Source organism: Camellia sinensis, chromosome 9, assembly GCF_055761805.1.
Source record: "Camellia sinensis isolate YWXY chromosome 9, ASM5576180v1, whole genome shotgun sequence".
Taxonomy (NCBI): domain Eukaryota; kingdom Viridiplantae; phylum Streptophyta; class Magnoliopsida; order Ericales; family Theaceae; genus Camellia; species Camellia sinensis.
The window spans coordinates 21,445,263-21,467,564 of NC_138969.1; the positions used below are offsets into that span (position 1 = coordinate 21,445,263).

Genomic DNA, 22,302 nt, shown 5'->3' on the forward strand with positions numbered 1-22,302 from the left:
GGATAAGGTTTGCTCGGCCTTTCCTAACTTTGAGATACCAACAAACCCCCATTTATTTCTGGTCAGTGTGTATTGATGGAATATCTCGATGAGGCCGAGATTCAAACCGAGTATCCTATTCAGTGCGGCCACACCGTTCATTTTTTTGTATATGATATTATAGACTTGGGTTGAGCACAGCCTAGTCTGTCTCAAAAATTTGCAAACTAAGGGTTAGACTGGGAAGCGTAGGCTGGCTTCCATAATGGATACCACCGTGAAAGGGAATTTGTCCAGTTTGCTGCAGGGAGTGTCTCCTTTCTTTGCTAGCTCTATATGGACATCGTCTGGAATATTGTATTCTCTATGGAACTCGGCCATTGCCCCAGGTGAATTAACCATAAACTGGTACTTCCCCATCTATCCCAGTTTTATTTAGTTGGGTAATTTTGATTGTAGCTCGATCAAAATTGGGTGATTGTTTGCTCGGTCTTTGGGCCTCATCGACAGTTATGTGGAGAGGGCCTGGTCGGTCCTAGTTTGTTCTGCATTATTAAAAAATAAGTCCAAGTATTAGCACGGCATAACTTGCACGGCTCCTATGAGGAAGTTTTTTAGCTCAATTTGAGATTCTGGCCATTTGACCTATTGTGGTGCTGTATTTCGATTCCTATCTCGGTTCGATCTTTCCACAGGGAGGACGTCAAGGGAGAACCTCGAACCAGTTCCGGCTCGGCTAAATCCTATTTTTAGATCTAAAAGTGGGTTTTTGATTGATTCTACCTAGAGTTTTCAGTATTTATCCTAAATCCAGAACTACCTACAGTAATCAATGGAAATAAGGGGCAAGGAAGCCCTGTTGCTACTTAGGGCTTCAATTTGGCCTAACGCTCATAGATATTAATCCCACAAGAGGGGCATAGGCAATATTTGAACAGTCACAAAACAGACGGGAATTAATAACACGAAGAACATCAATGGAGAATATAAAGGAAAGTGAGAAAAACATAAGGGTATGGAAGCCAAGTTAGGACCCAGTTGACCACGACCCTTACTGAGGCGTTCGCGTGGACATAAATAGCTGGAAATAACCCAAAAAGCAACGACAACAGTGACAAAGGCGGTGGCAGATGCTTGGGGGTTTAAAGCTTAGGGTTTCTCCAGAGGGGAGTTGAACAATGATGAGGGTTTTGGGGCTTCTTATGCGTATATATGGGGGATACCGAATAGGCAGCCACTTTTCAAATCTCTGGTATAATGTGAGCTGTAATAGGAATGCACGGAACCAGTCAGGGAAGGCCACGTGGTGTTGAAAAGATGGTTTGTCAGTACAGGTGATTGATCCATGACAAGACTACTGGCGCAGTCCTCAATGACCGACCAAATTAGATAGCTCGACCGGAGTAGTAATCCCAATCACACTTAGCTCGGATGGGAATAAGGGGCAATTGAGAGGGAGATTTGCACCGAACAATTGGGCTGAGCTATGTAAGTGTGGGATATGGCATTGCTCCTTGCTAGGGCCAAGGACCATGAACCTGGCCAAACTTAACCAACGCGGCTACCCCAGCCCATCAAGTTGGGTCGGGCAAGCTGACCGAGCTATGATTCGGCTAAAATGGTTATTTGCTTAAATTCGTACAAATGCATTGGGCCGAACTACGAACTATCCATACTGACGTAGGGCCGAGGAGTCCTACGAGGTAGCAGGGCAAGGCCGAGATGCTGAACCGAGCATCCTACGACCAGTTAATCCCGATGGACCGGTTTATTGTAGCTCGGTCATTCCAGTTTGTTGTGGTGTATGTTTCTTCCAAGTGATAGCCTGGTAGTGTAAGCCACCTGGACCAATGGTAAAGCAGAGCAAATCCACGCCTGGTATGTGTCAATACCGTTTGGCGGTTTGACAAACACTATTTGGAGGTTTCGGTCTCTACACGTGTAAGAAAGGTGGAGAAAGGAACACAGCCACCTGCTTAGAGAAAGACAACAGAGGTAGTGCGCCCACAATCTCTGACGTTGCATGGCCAGCCTAGAAAAAGAAGAGAAGAGAGGCATTAGAGGTAAGCAATCAGAAGGAATTCCAAACTCTCTCGTTCTAAAGTGCTCTCTCTATTCTTCTTTTTCTTCTCCAAGTGTGCTGACTTAATCGTGGGAGGGTTTATCCGGCAGCACACCGCCAGGCAACTAACGATCTTTTGGTTTTCAGGTTAGGCGATGTCACGTGAAGCTCAGATTCAAGGAGTACAGACAACAGAGAATATTTGACCACCGTACAATTGGCACCGTTTGCAGGAACTCTTTAATAGGAAAACCTTCTTGGCCAAGTTTTTTCAACCGTTTCCATGGCTAACAACGACAAAACACCGCTATCTGTTGTCAACGGTATCACACCAGAGTTTGTCCAACGAAGAGATGGCCCTCCCACTATTCCGACTATGGCGAACTTGGAAGCCTCTTCCGGAAGCACGCTAGACAAACGTGCAAGGAGGGCTGAACACTTCAAGAGTCCATATGGTCACCGACGACGAGGAGAGTCACATGCTCAGCACTTGGAGCACAAACTCAGAGACCAGGACACCCTCATTCAGAAGATGGCGGTTGAAATTGAGAAGCACCAGATCAAGGGGAAGGGTGTTGCTGGAGTGGGCAACCATAGTGAGCACACCCCACCCCGTCGCTCTGACAGTCATCGCCAAGATGGGACGCCCTCTTTCTCTATCACTAGAAACTATGGAGTTGGAGACTCCGACCCACTAGTGGAGAGTTCTCACACTTGGGACAGCAGTTACCGTCTCTCACGTCCGTCGACGACATCGAGATACTCTTACTCTGCCCATTTTGGGGACCTGAGAGATGTATTAGAGGAGCGAGCTCGCCGTAGAGAGACCCAGAGATTGCCGGCGTTGTAAAGGCTGAGTCCCCAAATTTGTTACAGTGAGGAATTGGCAATGCTAGCACCTAGAATGATGGCCCCGACACCAATGGACAGAGTGCTAGCGAGATTTACCGCTACCCCACTGTTCCCAGAGATTGAGAGCATGCCACTCCCGGCCGGATTCCACCAACCTAAGTTCACACCGTACGACAACAAAACGGATCAGGACATCCACATGAGTCCTTACTATCAAGTAATGGCTCGCCACTAGCGCAATGACGCCTTGATGTGTCTTATATTCCCAGCAAGTTTGGGAGAACTGGGTCTGAAGTGGTTCGAAAGACTCCTGGAGGGGAGCATCGGGGGGCGGCAACAACTAGCAGAGGTCTTTGTCACTAGATTCAAAGCCAACACTCGAACACCGAAGGAGGTTGACCACCTCCTCTGCGTCGAGCTGGAATCTGGAGGTTCTTTGAAGGCTTACAATGCCAAGTATTGGGAAACTTACAATGAGATCCTCGATTGCCCCACCAATGTTGGGATCGCACAATACAAGCGTGGTCTCCCAGTCGGACATAGGCTGCAAGACTCGCTTATGATGGGTCAGCCCATAACCATGGAGTCCATGATACAGCAGATCAACGAACATATCCGAGTAGAAGATGATGCCAGCACTGCCACCGCAACCGAGAAGGCAAATCTGGTTATTGTGGGCAGAGGAGTGGCTAGGAAGGTTCACTCTGTGGGACAGGAGGACAACCGCTCTAATGACCGAGCTAGAGACCAACATCGTGATTTAAACCGCAATGACAGAAACAAAAGTCGCAGAAACAACCGAGCTAACACTCTTCGTAATGAAAAGGAAGATGCCAGGAGGAAGTTGAAAGCACAAACCGACATCACCACTGTCTTTAAGATCCCAATTTACTACATCCTAAATGAGATCCGAGGTGAGTCCTATGTGCGTTGGTCGGCCAAATTGGGAGATACACCGAGGGGCTTCGACTCGAGGTATCGCTGCACCTTCCATGAAGAAAGGGGGCACCGAACGGAGGACTGTGTGCCATTTAAATGACATTTGGCAGAGCTGGTGGCGGTTGGGCATCTGGACCAGTACATAGATAGGGGTATGGGGGCAACTCCACAAGGACAGGCCAAGCTAAATGGCCTTGCTGTCCTGGATGTAGCACCCCAAGGCGCAATCAATGTCATTCACGACATCATCGAACCAGTGCGAGTTTGCGAGCTGAGGGGGATGATCAAGAAGGCTGAGCACATGAGGGAAGTGCCCTCTGTTCAACTCGTCGTGAAGAAAGGAAAGAACGAGGTAAAAGACGTCTTAACTTTTTCAAGCAAGGACTTTGAGAGAATTCAAACGCCTCATAATGATGCCTTAGTCTTGACCCTTCACATCTAGGACTTCGATATCAAAAGAATTCTAATTGACCAGGGGAGCTTGGTCGAGATCATGTATTACGACGCGTTCAAACAGATAAAGTTGGAGGACAAAGACTTGGCTCCAACAACTTCCCCTTTGGTAGGCTTCAACTCTTAGCCCGAATGGCCAATCGAAAAGATTATATTGCGGGTCAAAGTTGGGTCACTCACGAAGCAAGTGTAATTTTGGGTGCTTAAGGTCCCATAAACCTACAACTTCACCCAGGGAAGAGGCTGGTTGCACGTCATGCAGGCAGTAGCGTCGACTTATCACCAAGTCCTGTGCTTTCCAGCACTAGCCGGACAAGTAGAAAAGGTTTTGGGGGACCAAGTAATGGTAAAACAGTGCTTTGTCGTAGTAAATGGTAGCCGAGCTGCCAAAGGCTTTGTTCAAATGATAGAAGGACCAGAAGGGAAGGAAGTCCTAGAAGTCGTGGGAAGAAAAGTCAAAGAGAAATTGGCTGAAGATTTGGTGGAAGTGCGCGTTGATGAGAATGATCCAAATAAGTTCTTTCTTTTGGGATCATCTTTGTCCAACGCCAAGCGGCTCGATTATGTCAACTTTTTTGTTTCGAACATTGAGGCATTTGCGTGGACGCCTTATGATATGCTTGGTGTCAACCCTAGCTTCATTTGCCACCAGTTAAATGTCTTTCCAAATGCACGACAGGTCATCCAGAGAATGCGGTGCTCAGCCATGCACCATGCCAAGATAGTGGGAGAGAAGGTCAAGAACTTTTTGGAAGCTGGGGCGATAGGACAAGTGCAGTACCCCAGATGGATCTCTAACACAGTGGCAGTGCTGAAGAAGAATGGCAAATAGTAGGTGTGGGTCAATTATAAGACAGTCAAATGTGCGTGCCCAAAGGACAGCTTCCCCCTCTTGAGAATGGACCAGGTTGTGGGTTCAACTGCTGGCCATCAGAGGTTTAGCTTCCTAGATGCATATCGCGACTACCACCAGATCGCCATGTACAAACCAGACTGAGAGATCACTTCGTTCACCACTCCAAGAGGCTTGTACTGCTACAAGGTCATGACGTTCGGTCTCAAAAATATCGGGGCAACTTTTCAGAGGATGGTAGCCAAAATATTCGCTCCTCTTCTTGGCCGCACTATGGAGCCTTACACCGATGACAAGATGGCGAAGAGCAAAGACAAGTCTCAACACCTTGCCGACCTAGTAAAAATGTTTGCCATACTCAAACATCACAAGCTGCGTTTAAATGCCTCCAAGTGTGAATTCGAAGTTGGAACCGGGAAATTTCTAGGTTTTTTGGTCATAAATTGAGGAATCGAGGCCGACCCTTCCTAGCTCAAGGCAATACAAGAACTAGAGCAGCCAAACTCCACGAAGGACTTGCAACATCTCGCCGAAATGGCAGTCGCGCTGAACTGATTTATTAGTCGATCTTCAGATCGTTGCAGGCCCTTCTTGTAAACATTGAAGGCCAAGTTCTTTTAGGATGACGAGTGCGACCATGCACTGGCAGATCTAAAGGTATACCTTTCCTTGACACCAATCTTGTTCACACCAAAACTAGGCAAAGAACTGTATCTCTACTTGGCAGTTTCTCAGTATGCGGTGAGCGTCGTCCTCATCGGCGCTGAGGGAATCCAGTACCTCCGCATCTTCTATATTAGCAAGACACTCTTCTCGACTGAATCAAGATATCTGTTGCTAGAAAAACTGGCGCTGGCTCTCATGATGGCTTCTAGAAAGCTGGCGCCCTATTTTCATGCCCATACGATAGTCGTGCTAATTGAATTACCGCTCAAGGTGCTCTTTGAAAAGGCAGATTTCACCGGCAGAAGTGGGCCACGGAATTGAGGCAATACGATATCAAGTTCTAGCCGCGCGGTACTATCAAAGCTCAAGACCTTGCCGAATTCGTGGCAGAATTTGTCCCTGGAACATACCCTCTTTACCCTATCGATTTGGCTAGTGCAGAGTTGGTGCAGCCCACGGCTCGGATAGCAGAAATAAGTGGTGGACAACAAATAGCAGAATGGCAAGAGAAAACTGAGCAAGAGATGGAAGAACAGGCCGATTTACCAAAATACAAGCTCGGCGAAGATGTAAAACGAGACCAGAATGAGCCGACCAGTTCCTTGAAGTGGAGGAACTATCAATATCCCTCCGACTGCTGGAAGTTGTTCATTGGCGAGATGTAGCAACTCTTTGTCGATGGTGCCTCCAATAGACATGGCGCCGGGCTAGAGGTCGTGTTGACATCCTCGGATAGGATGACCATTGTGCATGTGATCACACTCGGGTTCCTAGCATCCAACAATGAGGCGGAACATGAAGCCCTCCTCACCGGATTGAAGAGCGCTTTATGAATGAAGGCTTCAAAACTTGTGGTATTCAGCGACTCCAAGCTGGTTGTCAATCAGGTCTCCGAGGAATAGCATCTATGCAAACGACTTTTCCCAATCCTTTGATGATAGAATTCTTACCCTGACCGAGCACTGAGGAACCGGAGGTGCCCGAAGTACTCTGCGCCGACTTGGGACCATACTGGATGGATCCTATTATCACCTTCCTGAAGGATCGAATTCTACCTAATGAAAAGAAAAAGGCCAACAAGATAAGGGCCAAGTCAGAGCGGCTTTGGCTATCTTCATCTAGCACCTTGTACAAGAAATCTTTCACTGGGCCATACCTGAACTGTGTCCACCCCAACCAGGTTGAAGCTTTCCTCTTCGAGATTCATGCAGGCATCTGCGGAAGCCATATTAGGGGTAGATCTTTGGCTTACCGAGAAATTTCCCAAGGGTTATTGGTGGCCATGCATGCAGGCTAACGCGTAGAAATATGTTCGCAAATGCAAAAAATGCCAAAAATTTGTTGACCAGATTCACCAACTAGACAGAGAGTTGCTCCACCTTACAAGTCCTTGGCCATTTGCGCTTTGGGGGCTAGACATTGCAGGACCTCTTCCAACAGCTCCAGGCAATCGCAAATTTTTCATCGCTGCTACCGACTACTTCCCAAAGTGGGCAGATGCCGAGCCATTGGCCACCATCAAGGAAAAAGATGCTAAAAAATTTGTCTGACAGAATTTCATCACCCAGTCTGGCATCCCAAAAGCTCTCATTTTGGATGATGGCACTCAGTTCGACGAAAAACGTTTTCGCGAGTTTTGCGAGGAGTTAAAGATTGAGTTCTACAATTCTACACTGGCCTACCCCCAATCAAATGGTCAAGCCGAAGCTTCAAACAAAACCATCTTGGACTGGCTGAAGAAGCGATTAGAGAAGGCCAAAGGGAAGTGGGCTGAGAAACTTCCCAATGTGCTCTAGGCATACCATACTACACCAAGGCGCTCAACCAGGGAAACTCCATTTGCCTTGGCATACGGCATGGAGGAAGTCATACCATTGGAGATTGGCATGCCAACCAACCAAAGAAAGAAGGGAACGGGCTCTAATCCACATAGCAACTTACGAACAAGAGCTCTCCAAGAAATACAACAAGACCGTGCATCCTAGGCTCTTCAAGGTCAGAGACTGGGTCTTGAGGAAGGTAATGGGCAACACAGTGGTCCCTGACGAGGGAAAATTAGAAGCAAATTGGAAGGGGCCATACAAGATAACTAGCCTTACAGGCAAAGAGGCATACCACCTGGAAGACTTAGCTAGCAAAGCTAGCCGTAAACAATGGAATGTGGCCAATCTTAAGATATTTTACTTTTGAAATGTAATCTTTTGTACATCTTTCCTTCTTGTAACTTGGCCTTTTGGCATTGGGTGTAATCTGTAACATGTAGTAGAAGATGACCCCTTCTTTCTCTTATGTTTGCGTTTCTACACAGAAATGTTACAAAGACATTAAGTTGCTATGAGTACCAGGGGCAAGTGTTCAAAACTGGGATAACTTTTGCAGAATGAGCGGTTATCTAGTTATGGGCTGGTTTTCCTTGTTGAATCGAGCTGAACTTGCTCAGCCCCACCAACAGTTAGTGTTTTGCCCAACTTGTATTTAAACCGAGCCAATTTTGTTCATAATTATCCGAGTTGATTTTTGCTCGGCTTTGTGAAGCAGATTTTGCTCATCATTGACCGAGTTGATTTTGGCTCACCGATTGAAGAGCAGATTTTGCTCATAACTACCCAAGTTGTTTCTTGGTTTCCGATGAAGGGCAAATTTTGCTCATTACATCGAGCTGATTTTTTCATCATGGACCGAGCTGATTTTGGCTCGCCAATTGAAGAGCAGATTTTGCTCATGATTACCCGAGCTGTTTTTTACTCTCCGATGTAGAGCTAATTTTGCTCACTCATCGAGCTGATTTCGCCCGACCGCACAAAAAAAATCAATTTCGCCCAACTTATATTGTAACAAAGTTGACATTGCTCGCCCGGTTAAAATGTTGGTGTCTTTACCGAGTTCTTATTAAAACCAAGCTGACCTTGCTCGGCCTACCAAACAGTTGGTGTTGTGTTCAACTAATATTTTAAACCATGATGAGTTTGCTCGTTAAACTGAGACAGTTACACTTAGAATGCAACAAGAAGATTTTATCTTGGCCAAATCATAGAAAATGACAACCACAGGGCAAACAAAAATTTGCATACATGGCGAGGAAAAAGTTCGCTTTTCATTCATGATAAAGACTGATTACAAAAGTGGGGCTCGTAGCCAGCTACATCAATACAAAAAAAAAAAGAAAAAGAAAAAAGAATGGGACAAACGTAAGCCTAGCTGCGCCTTAGTCGATATGTACAGCGTCCTCCAGGTTGCCCACCACTTCTTCTGCCACATTCTGTATAGTTTCAGTGCCAGAGTCCGTTCCTCGTTCAACGGTTGAAGGCTCTTGCTCACTGCTTGGCGCCGCCTCTTCTGATATGGCTGGTAGTGGGGCCTTGTCGGTTGGCTGTAGAGTTGGCTCATCAACCGTGCTGGCCTCCTTAGCATCGTTTATCAACTTCTACTGCACGGCGGCAATATATGCTTGCATATAGAAGGGAATGAAGGCAGGTGGGGGGTTATTGAACAGCTCGGACTCCGGCGCCTGACCAAGTTTTTCTGCAGTCGTTTTCCAGACGCACTGAAAAAATATGTCTTTGGTGCCCGCCATCTGCCGCCTGTACACCCTTTCTCCCTTGGCGTATCCCCGATCTTTGGCGTCGTCCACTTCTTTTTTTAGCTCAGCCAAGTGGAAGGGGTGGAGCTTGGGTAGCACGGCCAGATATCTCTCATTTTTGGCCTGTACGGCCTTATCCTTCTCCTCCTTGGCCTTCGCCAACTTCTCATCTAGGAGACCTTGCTCGGTTAACACTGTCTCGTGTGCAGTCTTCAGCTTCTCTAGCTCGGCCGTCTTGGATTTGTTGTCTGCGATAGCCTCCCTCAAACTCTACAGCACATAAATCATACATTCGTGCACCAAACAGCTTTTCTGCGCTGCCTGCAGCAAGGCAAAAGTTTGTATGAGAAACCAATCGATAACTTGGAAGTACAATAACTTGATCACTTACCAGAACGACCGATTTTGTGGCCGATCGGAGGACTTTCAGGTCAAAAAGTTCCTCATGCTTCTTCATGTCCTCAGGGAGAAGTAAACCCTTGGTCATGTTGAAGCCGAGCGAATGGTCCTTATTAGTGTAAACGAACTCCGCCTCCATTACTGCTCGACTTTGTATTTTAGCTTGGGTGACCAGATTGCAGGGCTAGTGGAATGGGTGGATCGCCTAAAAAGCCATTTTTCAGTCTGCTCTCCATGTTCGGTCGATGGTAACCCGGCCGAATCTTCGTCAACAAGGCACTACTCGGCTGGATCATTTCTTGGCCTTTTTCATGACCGACCAGCAGCTACCTCGCTGGCAAGAGCTAGCACGGGACCCTTTTGCACGGCAAGCCTAGATGTTTGGCCTCTTGTCATTTTAGCTGGCTATGAGTCAATTGGCTCCCCCGTGATCATAGACTTTATGGCTCAGATTTTGGCCACTTCTTGTTCTTTTGCCAATGGTACAAGTTTGATTGGCAGAAGGTTTGGGTCCGGCTCTGGAGAGGGGACACAAAGGAAGCCAATCACCCTACTCCTGCGCGGCGCTGTGTAACGGTAACTCGGTTCGTAACTGAGCAATTTTTGAGGTTCTCACTCCTCGACTAGATACCGCAACGCAATCTTTATGGCCTCTTGGTTTATGTGGGAGTAATCGTCAGCCAAGAGTTTATAGTCTGTAATAAGAAAGCAAGGGTTAGATCGGCAAAAACAAGAACAATTACAGAATTAAAAACATGCTAAGGTGCTCACTAGCACTCCTAACATATTTTCTTATGTACCAGCCTGGTATGGGCACTTCAGTGTCATCGTAATTACAAGACACCTACAGGAAATCACCGTCGTTTGTCTCTTTATCCGGGTTAGCTTCGATAAGGTTTGCTCGGCCTTTCCTAACTTTCAGATACCAACAAAACCCCCCTTTATTTTTGCTAAGTGTGTATTGATGGAATATCTCAATGGCCGAGATTCAGACTGAGTATCCTATTCAGCACAGCCACGCCGTTTATTATTTTGTATGTGTTGTTGGAGACTTGGGTCGGGCACAGCCTATTCTGCCTCAAAAATTCGCAGACTAAGGGTTGGACCGAGAAGCGTAGGCTGCCTTCCACAATGGATACCACCGTGAAAGGGCATTTTTCCAGTTCGCCCCAGGGAGTGTCTCCTTTCTTGGCCAGCTCTAAGTGGACGTCGTCTGGAATATTGTATTCTCTATGGAACACGGTCATTGCCCCAAGCGAATTAACCATAAACCGGTACTTCAATATCTATCCCGGTTTTATTTAGTTAAGGAATTTTTATTATAGCTCGGTCAAAATTGGGTAATTGTTTGCTCGGTCTTTGAGCCTCACCGACAGTTATGCGGAGTAGGCCTAGTTGGTCCTAGTTTCTTCTGCATTATTAAAAAATAAGTCTAAGTATTAGCACGACATAACTTGCATGGCTTCTATGAGGATGTTTTTTTAGCTCGGTCTAAGATTCTGGGCCATTTGACCGGTTGTGGTGTTGTATTTCGGTTCCTATCTCGGTTCGATCTTCCCACAGGGTGGACCTCGAACCAGTTCTAGCTTGGCTAAATCCTATTTTTAGATCTAAAAGTGGGTTTTTGATCAGTTCTACCTAGAGTTTTCAGTATTCATCCTAAATCCAAAACCACCTACAGTAATCAAGGGAAATAAGGGCAAGGAAGCCCCGTGGCTACTTAGGGCTTCGATTTGGCCTAATGCTTACAGATATTAATCCCACAAGAAGGGCATAGGCAATATTTGAACAGTTACGAAACAGATGGGAATTAAGAACACGAAGAACATCAATGGAGAATATAAAGGAAAGTGAGAAAAACTTAAGGGTGTGGATGCCAAGCAGGACCCAGTCGACCACGACCCTTACTGAGGCCTTCGTGAGGAGAGAAATAGGTGGAAACGACTCGAAAAGCAACGACAACAGCGATGACAATAGTGACAAAAGTGATGAGGGTTTTTGAGCTTCTTGTGTGTATATATATAGTGGAAACTGAATAGGCGGCAACTTTTCAAATCTTTGGCATAATGTGGATAGCTATAGGAACGCACGTAACCAGCCAGGGAAGGCCACGTGGCGTTGAAAAGATGGTTTGTCAGTACAGCTGATTGATCGAAGACAGGACTACTAGCGTAATCCTCAATGACCGGCCAAATTGGATAGCTCGGCCGGAGTAGTAATCCCAATCACGCTTAGCTTGGATGGGATTAAGGGGCAATTGAGAGGGAGATTCGCGTCGAACAATTAGGCCAATCTACGTCAGCGTGGGATATGGCGTTGCGCCTCGCTAGGGCCAAGGACCATGAACCTGGCCGAACTGAACCAACGCGGCTGCCCCGGCCCATTAAGTTGGGCCGGGCAAGCCAACCGAGCTATGATTTGGCAAAAATGGATATTTGCTTAAATTTGTGCTGATACGTTGGGCCGAACTACGAATAGTCCGGATGGAAGTAGGGCCGAGAAGTCCTACAAGGTAGCGGGACAAGGCCGAGATGCCAAACCGTGCATCCTACGACCAGTTGATCCCAATGGACTGGTTTATTGTAGCTCAGCCGTTCCAGTTCGTTGTGGTGTCTGTTTCTTCCAAGTGATAGCCTGGTAGTGTAAGCCACCTGGACTAATGGTAAAGCAGAGAAAATCCACTCCTAGTATGTGTCAATACCGTTTGGCGCTTCGACAAACACTGTTTGGAGGTTTCGGTCTCTACACGTGTAAGAAAGGTAGAGGGGAGCACAGCCGCCTGCTTACAGAATGACAGCAAAGGTAGTGCGCCCAGAATCTCTAAGGCTGCATGGCCAGCCTAGAAAAAGAAAAGAAGATAGACGTTAGAGGTAAGCGGTCAGAAGGAATTTCAAACTCTCTTGCTCTAAAGTGCTCTTTCTATTCTTCTTCTTCTTCTCCAAGTGTGCTGACTTGATCGTCAGAGGTTTATCTAGTAGCACACCGCCGGGCAGCTCACCATCTTTTGGTTTTCAGGTCAGGCGACGTCACGTGAAGCTTGGATTCAAGGAGTACGGAGAACAGAGAATATTTCACCCCCGTACAATTGGCGCCGTCTGTGAGAAGTCTTTAACAGACAAACCTTGTTGGCCAAGCTTTTTCAACAATTTCCATGGCTAACAACGACGAAATGCTGATGTCCGTTGTCGACGATATCACACCAGAGTCTGTCCGATGAAGAGATGGCCCTCCCACTATTCCGACTATGGCGAACCTGGAAACCTCTTCTAGAAGTGCGCCAGACAAACGCGCAAGGAGCACTGAACACTTCAAGAGTCTAGAGGGTCGCCAACAACGAGGAGAGTCATATGCTCCATGCTTGGAGCACAAACTCAGAGGCCAGGACGCCCTCATTTAGAAGATGGCAGCTGAAATGGAGACACTGAAACACCAAATCAAGGAGAAGGGTGTTGTTGGAGTGGGCAACCACAGCGAGTGCTCCCCGCCCCGTCGCTCTGACAGTCATCGCCGAGATGGGACGCCCTCTTTCTCTATCACAAGAAGCTTTGGAGTTGGAGACTCTGAGCCACCAGTGGAGAGATCTCACACTTGCGACTGCAGTGACCGTCCCTCACGTCCATGGACGACGTCGAGATACTCTTACTCTGCCCATTTGGGGGACCTGAGGGATGTATTGGAGGAGCAAGCTCGCTGTAGAGCGAACCAAAGATTGCCAGCGATGCAAAGGCTGAGTCCCCAAACCCGTTGCAGTGAGAAAGTGGCAATGCCAGCGCCTAGAATAATGGCCCTAGCACCAATGGGCAGAGAGCTAGCAAGATTTACCGCTACCCCACTGTCCCCAGAGATCGAGAGCATGCCACTCCCTGCCGGATTCCACCAACCTAAGTTCACACTGTACGATGGCAAAATGGATCAGTACATGCGCATGAATAATTACTGGCAAGTAATGGCTCCCCACCGGCGCAATGGTGCCTTGATGTGTCTCATATTCACAGCAAGTTTGGGAGAACTGGGCCTGAAGTGGTTTGAAAGACTCCCAGAGGAGAGCATCGAGGGGCGGCAACAACTAGCAGAGGGCTTTGTCACCAGATTCAAAACCAGCATTCAAACACCAAAGGAGGTTGACCACCTCCTGAGTGTCAAGATGGAATCTGGAGGTTCTTTGAAGGCATACAATGCCAAGTATTGGGAAACTTACAATGAGATCCTTGATTGCCCCACCATTCTTGCGATTGCAAAATACAAGCGAGGTCTCCCAGTCGGATATAGGCTGTGAGACTCGCTTATGATGGACCAGCCCATAACCATGGAGTCCTTGATATAGCAGATCAACTAACATATCCGAGTAGAAGATGATGCCATCATCGCCACCGCAACCGCAACCGCAACCGAGAAAGCAAATCCGATTGCGGCAAACGGAAGAGTGGCTGGGAAGGTTCACTCGGTGGGATAGGAGGACAACTGCCCTAATGACCGAGCTAGAGACCAACATTGCGGTTTAAACCGCAATGATAGAAACAAAAGTCACAGAAATGACTGAGCTAACGCTCTTCGTAGTGAAAAGGAAGATGCCAACAGAAAATTGAAATCACGAACCGGCACCACCACTATCTTTTAGATCCCAATTTACCACAACCTAAATGAGACCCAAGGTGAGCCCTACGTGCGTTGGCTGGCCAAATTGGGAGACACACAGAGGGGCTTCAACTCGAGGTATGGCTACACCTTCCATGAAGAAAGGGGGTACCGAACGGAGGACTGTGTGCCGCTCAAACGACATTTGGAGGAGCTGGTGGCGGCTGGGTATCTGGACCAGTACATAGACAGGGCTATGAGGACCGCCCCACAAGGACAGGTTGAGCCAAATGGCCTTGCTGTCCTGGATGCAGCACCCCAAGGCGTAATTAATGTCATTCACGGCATCATCGAACTAGCGCGGGTTTGTGAGCTGAGGGGGATGATCAAAAAGGCTGAGCACATGAGGGAAGTGCTCTCTGTTCAACCCAGCGTGAAGAAAGGAAAGACCGAGGTAAAAGACCTCTTAACTTTTTCAATGAAGGACTTGGAGAGAATTCAAACACCACATAATGATGCCTTGGTGGTGAATTCAAACACCACATAATGATGCCTTGGTGGTGACCCTTCGCATCAAGGACTTCGATACCAAAAGAATTCTAATTGACTAAAGGAGCTTGGTTGAGATCACGTATTACGACGCGTTCAAACAGATGAAGTTGGAGGACAAAGACTTGGCTCGAACAATGTCCCCTTTGGTAGGCATCAACTCTTAACCCGAATGACCAATCAGAAAGATTATATTGCCAGTCAATCACGAAGCAAGTGGAATTTTGGGTGCTTAAGGTCCCATCAACCTACAACTTAATCCTGGGAAGGGGCTGGTTGCACGTCATGTAGGTAGTAGCATCGACTTATCACCAAGTCCTGCGTTTTCCAGTGCTAACAGGACAAGTAGGAGAGGTTTGGGGGGACCAAGTAATGGCAAAGCAGTGCTTTGTCGCACTAAACGGCGGCCGAGCTACCAAAGGCTTTGTTCAAATGATAGAAGGACCAGAAAGGAAGGAAGCCCTGGAAGTCGTGGGAAGAAAAGTCAAAGAGAAATCGGCTGAAGATTTGGTGGAAGTTCGCGTTGATGAGAATGATCCAAATAAGTTCTTTCTTTTGGGATCATCTTTCTCCAATGCCAAGTAGCTTGATTATGTCAACTTTTTTGGTTTCCAACATTGAGGCCTTTGCGTGGACGCCTTACGATATGCCTGGTGTTGACCCTAGCTTTATTTTTCGCCAGTTGAATGTCTTTCCAAATGCACGACCGGTCATCCAAAGAACGCGGCGCACGACCTTGCACCATGCCGAGATAGTGGCAGAGGAGGTCAAGAACTTGTTGGAAGCTAGGGCGATGGAAGAAGTGCAGTACCCCAAACGGATCTCTAACACAGTGGTAGTTTTGAAGAAGAATAGTAAATGGCAGGTGTGGGTGGATTATAAGACAGTCAACCATGCGTGCCCAAAGGACAGCTTCCCCCTCCCAAGAATAGACCAGTTGGTGGATCTAACCGCTAGCCATCAGAGGTTTAGCTTCTTGGATGCATATCGCGGCTACCACCAGATTACCATGTACAAACTAGATCGAGAGATCACTTTGTTCACCACTCCCAGAGGCTTGTACTGCTACAAGGTCATGCCGTTCGACCTAAAAAATGCAAGGGAAACTTTTCAGAGGATGGTAACCAAAATATTCGTTCCTCTTTTTGGCCGCACTATAGAGGCTTACATCGATGACATGATGGTGAAGAGCAAAGACAAGCCTCAACACCTTGATGACCTAGCAGAAATGTTTGCCAGACTCAAAGATCATAAGCTGCGTTTAAAAGCCTCTAAGTGTGCATTCAAAGTTGAAACCGGGAAATTTCTTGGTTTTTTGGTCATAAACCGGGGAATCGAGGCTGACCCTTCCTAGCTCAAGGCAATACAAGAACTGGAGCGGCCAAACTCCACGAAGGGCGTGCAACATCTCACTGGAATGGTAGTAATGAGGAACTGATTTATTAGTCAGTGTTCATATTGTTGCTGGCCCTTCTTCAAAACTTTAAAGGCCAAGTTCTTTTGGGATGACGAGTGCGACAGTGCACTGGCAGATCTAAAAGTATACCTTTCCTCGACCCCAATCTTGGTCACATGAAAACCAGGCGAAGAACTGTGTCTCTACTTGGCAGTTTCTCAACACAAGGTGAGCGTCGTCCGCATCCGCACTGAGGGAATCTAGCGCCTCCCCATCTTCTACATTAGCAAGATACAGCTCCCGGCCGAATCAAGATATCTACCGCCAGAAAAACTGGCTCTACCTCTCATGATGGCTTCAAGAAAGCTGGCGCACTATTTCCATCCCCACACGATAGTCGTGCTAACTGAATTTCCGCTCAAGCTTCTCTTTGAAAAGGCAGATTTCACCTGCAGAAGTGGGCCGCGGAATTTGGGCAATACGATATCAAGTTCCAGCCGCGTGCTACTATCAAAGCTCAAGCTCTTGCTGACTTCGTGGCGGAATTTGTCCCTGGGACACACCCACTTTACCCTATTGATTTGGCTAGCGCAGACTTGGCGCAGTCCACGGCCCGGATAGCAGAAATAAGTGGTGGACAACAAGTAGGAGAACGACAAGAAAAAGCTAAGCGAGAAATTGAAGAACCAGCCAATTTACCAAAATACAAGCTCGACAGAGATGTTAATAGTGACCAGAATCAGCCAACCGGTACCTTGAAGCTAAGGAACTCTCAAAATCCCTCTGACTGTTGGAAGTTGTTCATTGGCGGGATGTGGAAAGTCTTCGTCGATTGGGCCCCCAACAGACATTGCGCCGGGCTAGGGGTTGGGTTGACGTCCTCGAATGGGCTGACCATTGAGCATGTGATCACACTCGGGTTCCTAGCATCCAACAATGAGGCGGAATATGAAGCCCTCCTCGCCGGGTTCCTAGCATCCAACAATGAGGCGGAATATGAAGCCCTCCTCACCGGATTGAAGAGCGCTTTGAGAATGAAGGCATCAGAACTTCTGGTATTCAGCGACTCCAAGCTGGTTGTCAATTAGGTCACTGGGGAATATGAGGCCAAGAATGAAAGGATGGCTAAGTATCAAGCGGTGGTACACGCAGAACTCAAAAAGTTTGCCACAATAAGAATGGAACAAATTAACCGCGAAAAAAACAATGCAGCCGACGAATTGGCTGGCCTAGCATCTATGCAAATGAGTTTTCCCAATCCTTTGATGATAGAATTATTACCTTGACTGAGCATTGAGGAACCAGAGGTGCCTAAAGTACTCTGCGCCGACTTGGGCCATCCTGGATGGATCCTATTATCACCTTCCTGAAGGATCGAATTCTACCCACAGAAAAGTAAGAGGCCAACAAGATAAGGGCCAAGTCAGAGCGGCTTTGGCTGTCTCCATCTAGCACCTTGTACAAGAAATCTTTCACTGGGCCATACCTGAACTGTGTCCACCCCAACAAGGTTGAAGCTTTCCTCTTTGAGATTCATGAAGGCATCTACAGAAGTCATATTGGGGGCAGAACTTTGGCTTACCGAGCAATTTTCCATGGGTTATTGGTGGCAGTGCATGCAAGCTCACGCGTAGAAATATGTTCGCAAATGCGAAAAATGTCAGAAATTCACTAACCAGATTCACCAATCGGCCAAAGAGTTGCCCCCCCTTACAAGTCCTTGGCCATCTGCGCTTTGGGGGCTAGACATTATAGGACCTCTTCCAGCAGCTCCAGGCAACCGCAAATTCTTCATCATTGCTACCGACTACTTCACCGAATGGATGGAGACCAAGCCATTGGCCACCATCAAGGAAAAAGATGTTAAAAAATTTGTCTGGAAGAATGTCGGCACCCACTTCGACATCCCAAAAGCTCTCATTTCGGATAATGGCACACAGTTCGACGGAAAACTCTTTCGCGGGTTTTGCGAGGTGTTAAATATTAAGTTCTACAATTGTACACCGGTCTACCCCCAATCAAATGGTCAATCCGAAGCTTCAAACAAAGCCATCATGGACGGGCTGAAGAAGCGATTGGAGAAGGCCAAAAGGAAGTGGGCTGAGGAACTTCCCAATGTGCTCTAGGCATACCGCACTACACTAAGGCGCTCAACCAGGGAAACTCCATTTGCCTTGGCTTACGGCATGGAGGCAGTCATACCATTGGAGATTGGTATGCAAACCATCCAATCTGAAAGTTTCCAACTAAACTTGAATAATGAAGTTGTAGCCCTTGAGCTTCACCTTGCCGAAAAAAAAAAGGGAACAGACTCTAATCCACATATCAACTTACCAGCAAGAGCTCTCCAAGAAACACAACAAGACCCTACATCCTAGGCTATTCAAAGCCAGAGATTGGGTCTCGAGGAAGGTAATGGGCAACACAGTGATCCCTGGCAAGGGAACATTATGAGCAAATTGAAAGGGGCCATACAAGATAACTGGCCTTGCAGGCAAAAGGGCATACCACCTGGAAGACTTAGATAGCAAATCTATCCCCAGACCATGGAATGCAGCCAAGCTTAAGATATTTTACTTTTGAAATGTAATCTTTTCTACTTCATTGCTTCTTGTAACTTGGACTTTTGGCATTGGGTGTAATCTGTAACATGTAGTAGAAGATGACCCCTTCTTTCTCTTATGTTCGTGTTTCTACAGGGAAATGTTACAAAGACATTAAGTTGCTATGAGTACCAGGGGCAAGTGTTCAAAACCAGGATAACTTTCGCAGAATGAGCGATTATCCGGGTATGGGCTGATTTTGCTTGTTGAACCGAGCTGAACTTGCTCAACCGCCCAACAGTTGGTGTTTTACCCAACTTGTATTTGAGCCGAGCCAATTTTGTTCATAATTATCCGAGCTGATTTTTGCTCGGCTTTGTGAAGCTGATTTTGCTCATCATTGATAGAGTCGATTTTGCCTCGCCGATTGAAGAGCAGATTTTGCTCATAATTACCCGAGCTGTTTCTTGATTGCCAATGAAGAGCAAACTTTGCTCAGTACATCGACCTGATTTTGTTCATCATTGACCGAGCTGATTTTAGCTCGCCAATTGAAGGGCAAATTTCGCTCATGATTACCTGAGCTGTTTCTTGCTCGCCGATGTAGAGTTGATTTTGCTCACTCACCGAGCTGATTTCGCCTGACCACACAAACAGAATGAATTTTGCCCAACTTATATTGTAACCGAGTTGACATTGCTCGCCCGCTTAAAATGTTGGTGCCTTTACCAAGTTCTTATTAAAATCAAGCTGACCTTGCTCGGCCTACCAAACAGTTGGTGTTGTGTGCAACTAATATTTTAAACCAAGATGAGTTTGCTCGTTAAACTAAGACCATTACGCTCAGAATGCACCGAGAAGATTTTATCTCAGCCAAATCGAAGAAAATGAAAACCAAAGGGCAAACAAAAATTTGCATACACGGCGAGAAAAAAGTTCAGTTTTCATTCATGATAAAGCCCGATTACAAAAGTGGGGGCTTGTAGCCGGCGACATCTATAAAAAAAAAAAAAAAAAAAAAGGGCCAAACATAAGCCTAGTTGCGCCTTAGTCGATATCTACAGCGTCCTCCAGGTTGCCAACCACCTCTTCTGCCACATTCTGTGCAGTTTCAGTGCCAGAGTCCATTCCCCATTCGACGGTTGAAGGCTCCAGCTCACAGCTCAGCGCCGCCTCTTCCGATATGGCTGGCAGTGGGGTCTTGTCGATTGGCTGTAGAGTTGGCTCATCGACTGCGCTGTCCTCCTTAGCATCGTCTATCAACTTCTACTGCACGGCGTTAGCATATGCCGGCATATAGAAGGGAATGAAGGCAGGTAGGGGGTTATTGAACACCTCGGACTCCGGCGCCTGACCGAGTTTTTCCACAACCACTTTCCAGCCGTACTGAAAAATGTCTTTGGTGCTCGCCGCCTGCCGCCCGTACACCCTTACTTCCTCAACGTATCCCCGATCTTTGGCGTCGTCCACTTCTTTTTTTAGCTCGGCCAGATATCTGTCATTTTTGGCCCTCACGGCCTTATCCTTCTCCTCCTTAGCCTTCGCCGACTTCTCAGCCAAGAGATCTCGCTCAGTTGACACTGCCTCGTGTGTAGTCTTCAGCTTCTCCAGCTCTGCCGTCTTGGATTTGTTGTCAGCGATAGCCTCCCTCAAACTCTGCAGCATAGAAATCATACGTTCGTGCACCAAATAGTTTTTCTACGCGGCCTGTAGCAAGGCAAAAGTTAGTATGAGAAACCGATCGATAACTTGGAAGTACAATAACTCGATCACTTACCAGAACGACCAATTTTGCAGCCGACCGGAGGACTTTCAGGTTGGGTAGTTCCTTATTTTTCTTCATGTCCGCAGGGAGAAGCAAACCCTGGGTCATGTTGAAGCCGGGCGAATGGTTCTTATCCACGTAAATGGAGTCCACTTCCGTCACTGCTCGGCCTTTGTATTTTAGCTCGGGTGACCAGACTGCAGGTGTGAAACTATTTCGAACAGATATGATTCAAAAGTCAAACAGATCTTCAACTGTAACAGTTGTAAAACTATCCAGAACTGTTGACAGTTTTATTTTCCAATCTGTTTGAAACTCAACAGTAATAAACCTGTCCAGAAAATCTGAACAGGTATGAAAACTGTCGAATAGATGCAGTTCAACATATCTGGTCACAGTTGAACCTGTGAACTGTAGTTTGAATCTGTTCAAATCTAGGTGGATTTGAATCTGTCTAGGTTACAACATATCCGAAAATTTGTTTGAACGGTTTGATCTGTCTGAAAAATTGGACTGAAGAAGTAAAAAATGGACAGAAAAATTAAATTCATAAATGAATTAATTTCGATAAGTTTTTTGGAAAAAGTTCAAATAAATTTTCTCCAAAAAAATTATATTAGAACCGACCCGACCCAGGTACGGCTCGACCGGGCGAGCGGCGGCGGCGCGCGTGTGTGGTGGTTTGGGCTAAGGTTCATTTTGTCCATAACTCTTTCCTTCTACAAACTTAGGGTTCCCCTTAGGGCCCAACCGAAGTGTTGTAATCTAGAGCTTATATACTCAATAAAGCTCTCTTAAAGTTTCAATGTGGGACAACTCATTTCAAGGAAACCCATATTTTATTCTTTAAATGTCCATTCCATGAACCCGAAAATGATGTCAAGTTCTCATTCACTCATAAATGGTTTTGACGAACCGTGTTCACTGTGTGACTTGTTATGCGGCAAGGAATACGTTACTTTTTCAGAACTACCCTAAAAGACGTTTAGGGCTCACTCAAAATTGGGCTCAAAGTTAGCCCAATAAGCTTATAAACCATTATTTCCAACATATTTTAGGGAAATTCATTGAATTAAAGCGTATACCTTAACCGGCGGTTCACTTCCAAGTCCCTTTAGATCTTCAAATTTCATCATCTGGTTATCATCACAAATTCAAAGTTAGCACTTTCTAGCAGTTCCACTGTCCAACAGTATTATTTGGTGTTTTTAAGATGATAACAAGGAATTCATTTTATAAAAAGAAAAAATCACCACTGGATTATGCACTTTGAATCATTTTAAGGATAGCAATATATTACAATCTGGTTGATTTTATTCCATGGAAAGTTTTTCAAGTAGCTCATTGGTAAATATATTATGTAAACATATTGGAAGATTTTCCTAGATGTCAATTCTGAATCCTCATAAATAAAAAACAGAAAGTAAAGAATAAAATAAAATAAAATAAAAATCAATGAACTGTCAATGTAACTTCTTAAAATATTATGAAACAGATAAAAAAAATAAGACAACAAACTGTAGACAGTTGAAAAGAGGGAAAAATGGTACAAGGAATTACCTCAGCATAGACGAACCCTTTCTCAAAATCAGTATGAATAGTCCCAGCAACCTGAGGAGCCTTTGTCTGCCGTTGAATTTCCCAACATTTCACCTGTAAAAAAATAAATAAATAAATAAGAAGAAGAAGAA

General features: G+C 46.2%; 3 protein-coding genes across 3 annotated transcripts; all 3 read left to right on the forward strand.

Moving 5' to 3' along the window:
* Positions 1–3,143: 3,143 nt before the first annotated feature.
* LOC145799282 (uncharacterized) lies at positions 3,144–5,117 on the forward strand. Its single transcript, XM_082888830.1, has 4 exons — positions 3,144–3,807; positions 3,943–4,184; positions 4,275–4,394; positions 4,521–5,117. The coding sequence occupies exons 1-4, from the start codon at positions 3,144–3,146 to the stop codon at positions 5,115–5,117; spliced, it is 1,623 nt and encodes a 540-aa protein (XP_082744956.1).
* Positions 5,118–6,819: 1,702 nt separating this feature from the next.
* Positions 6,820–7,600, forward strand: LOC145799283 (uncharacterized). Its single transcript, XM_082888831.1, has 2 exons — positions 6,820–7,080; positions 7,373–7,600. Exons 1-2 carry the CDS (start codon positions 6,820–6,822, stop codon positions 7,598–7,600), a joined length of 489 nt encoding a protein of 162 aa, XP_082744957.1.
* Positions 7,601–18,126: 10,526 nt separating this feature from the next.
* On the forward strand, positions 18,127–18,429 carry LOC145799284 (uncharacterized). The gene has a single exon (XM_082888832.1). The coding sequence runs from the start codon at positions 18,127–18,129 to the stop codon at positions 18,427–18,429; it is 303 nt and encodes a 100-aa protein (XP_082744958.1).
* Positions 18,430–22,302: the final 3,873 nt, after the last annotated feature.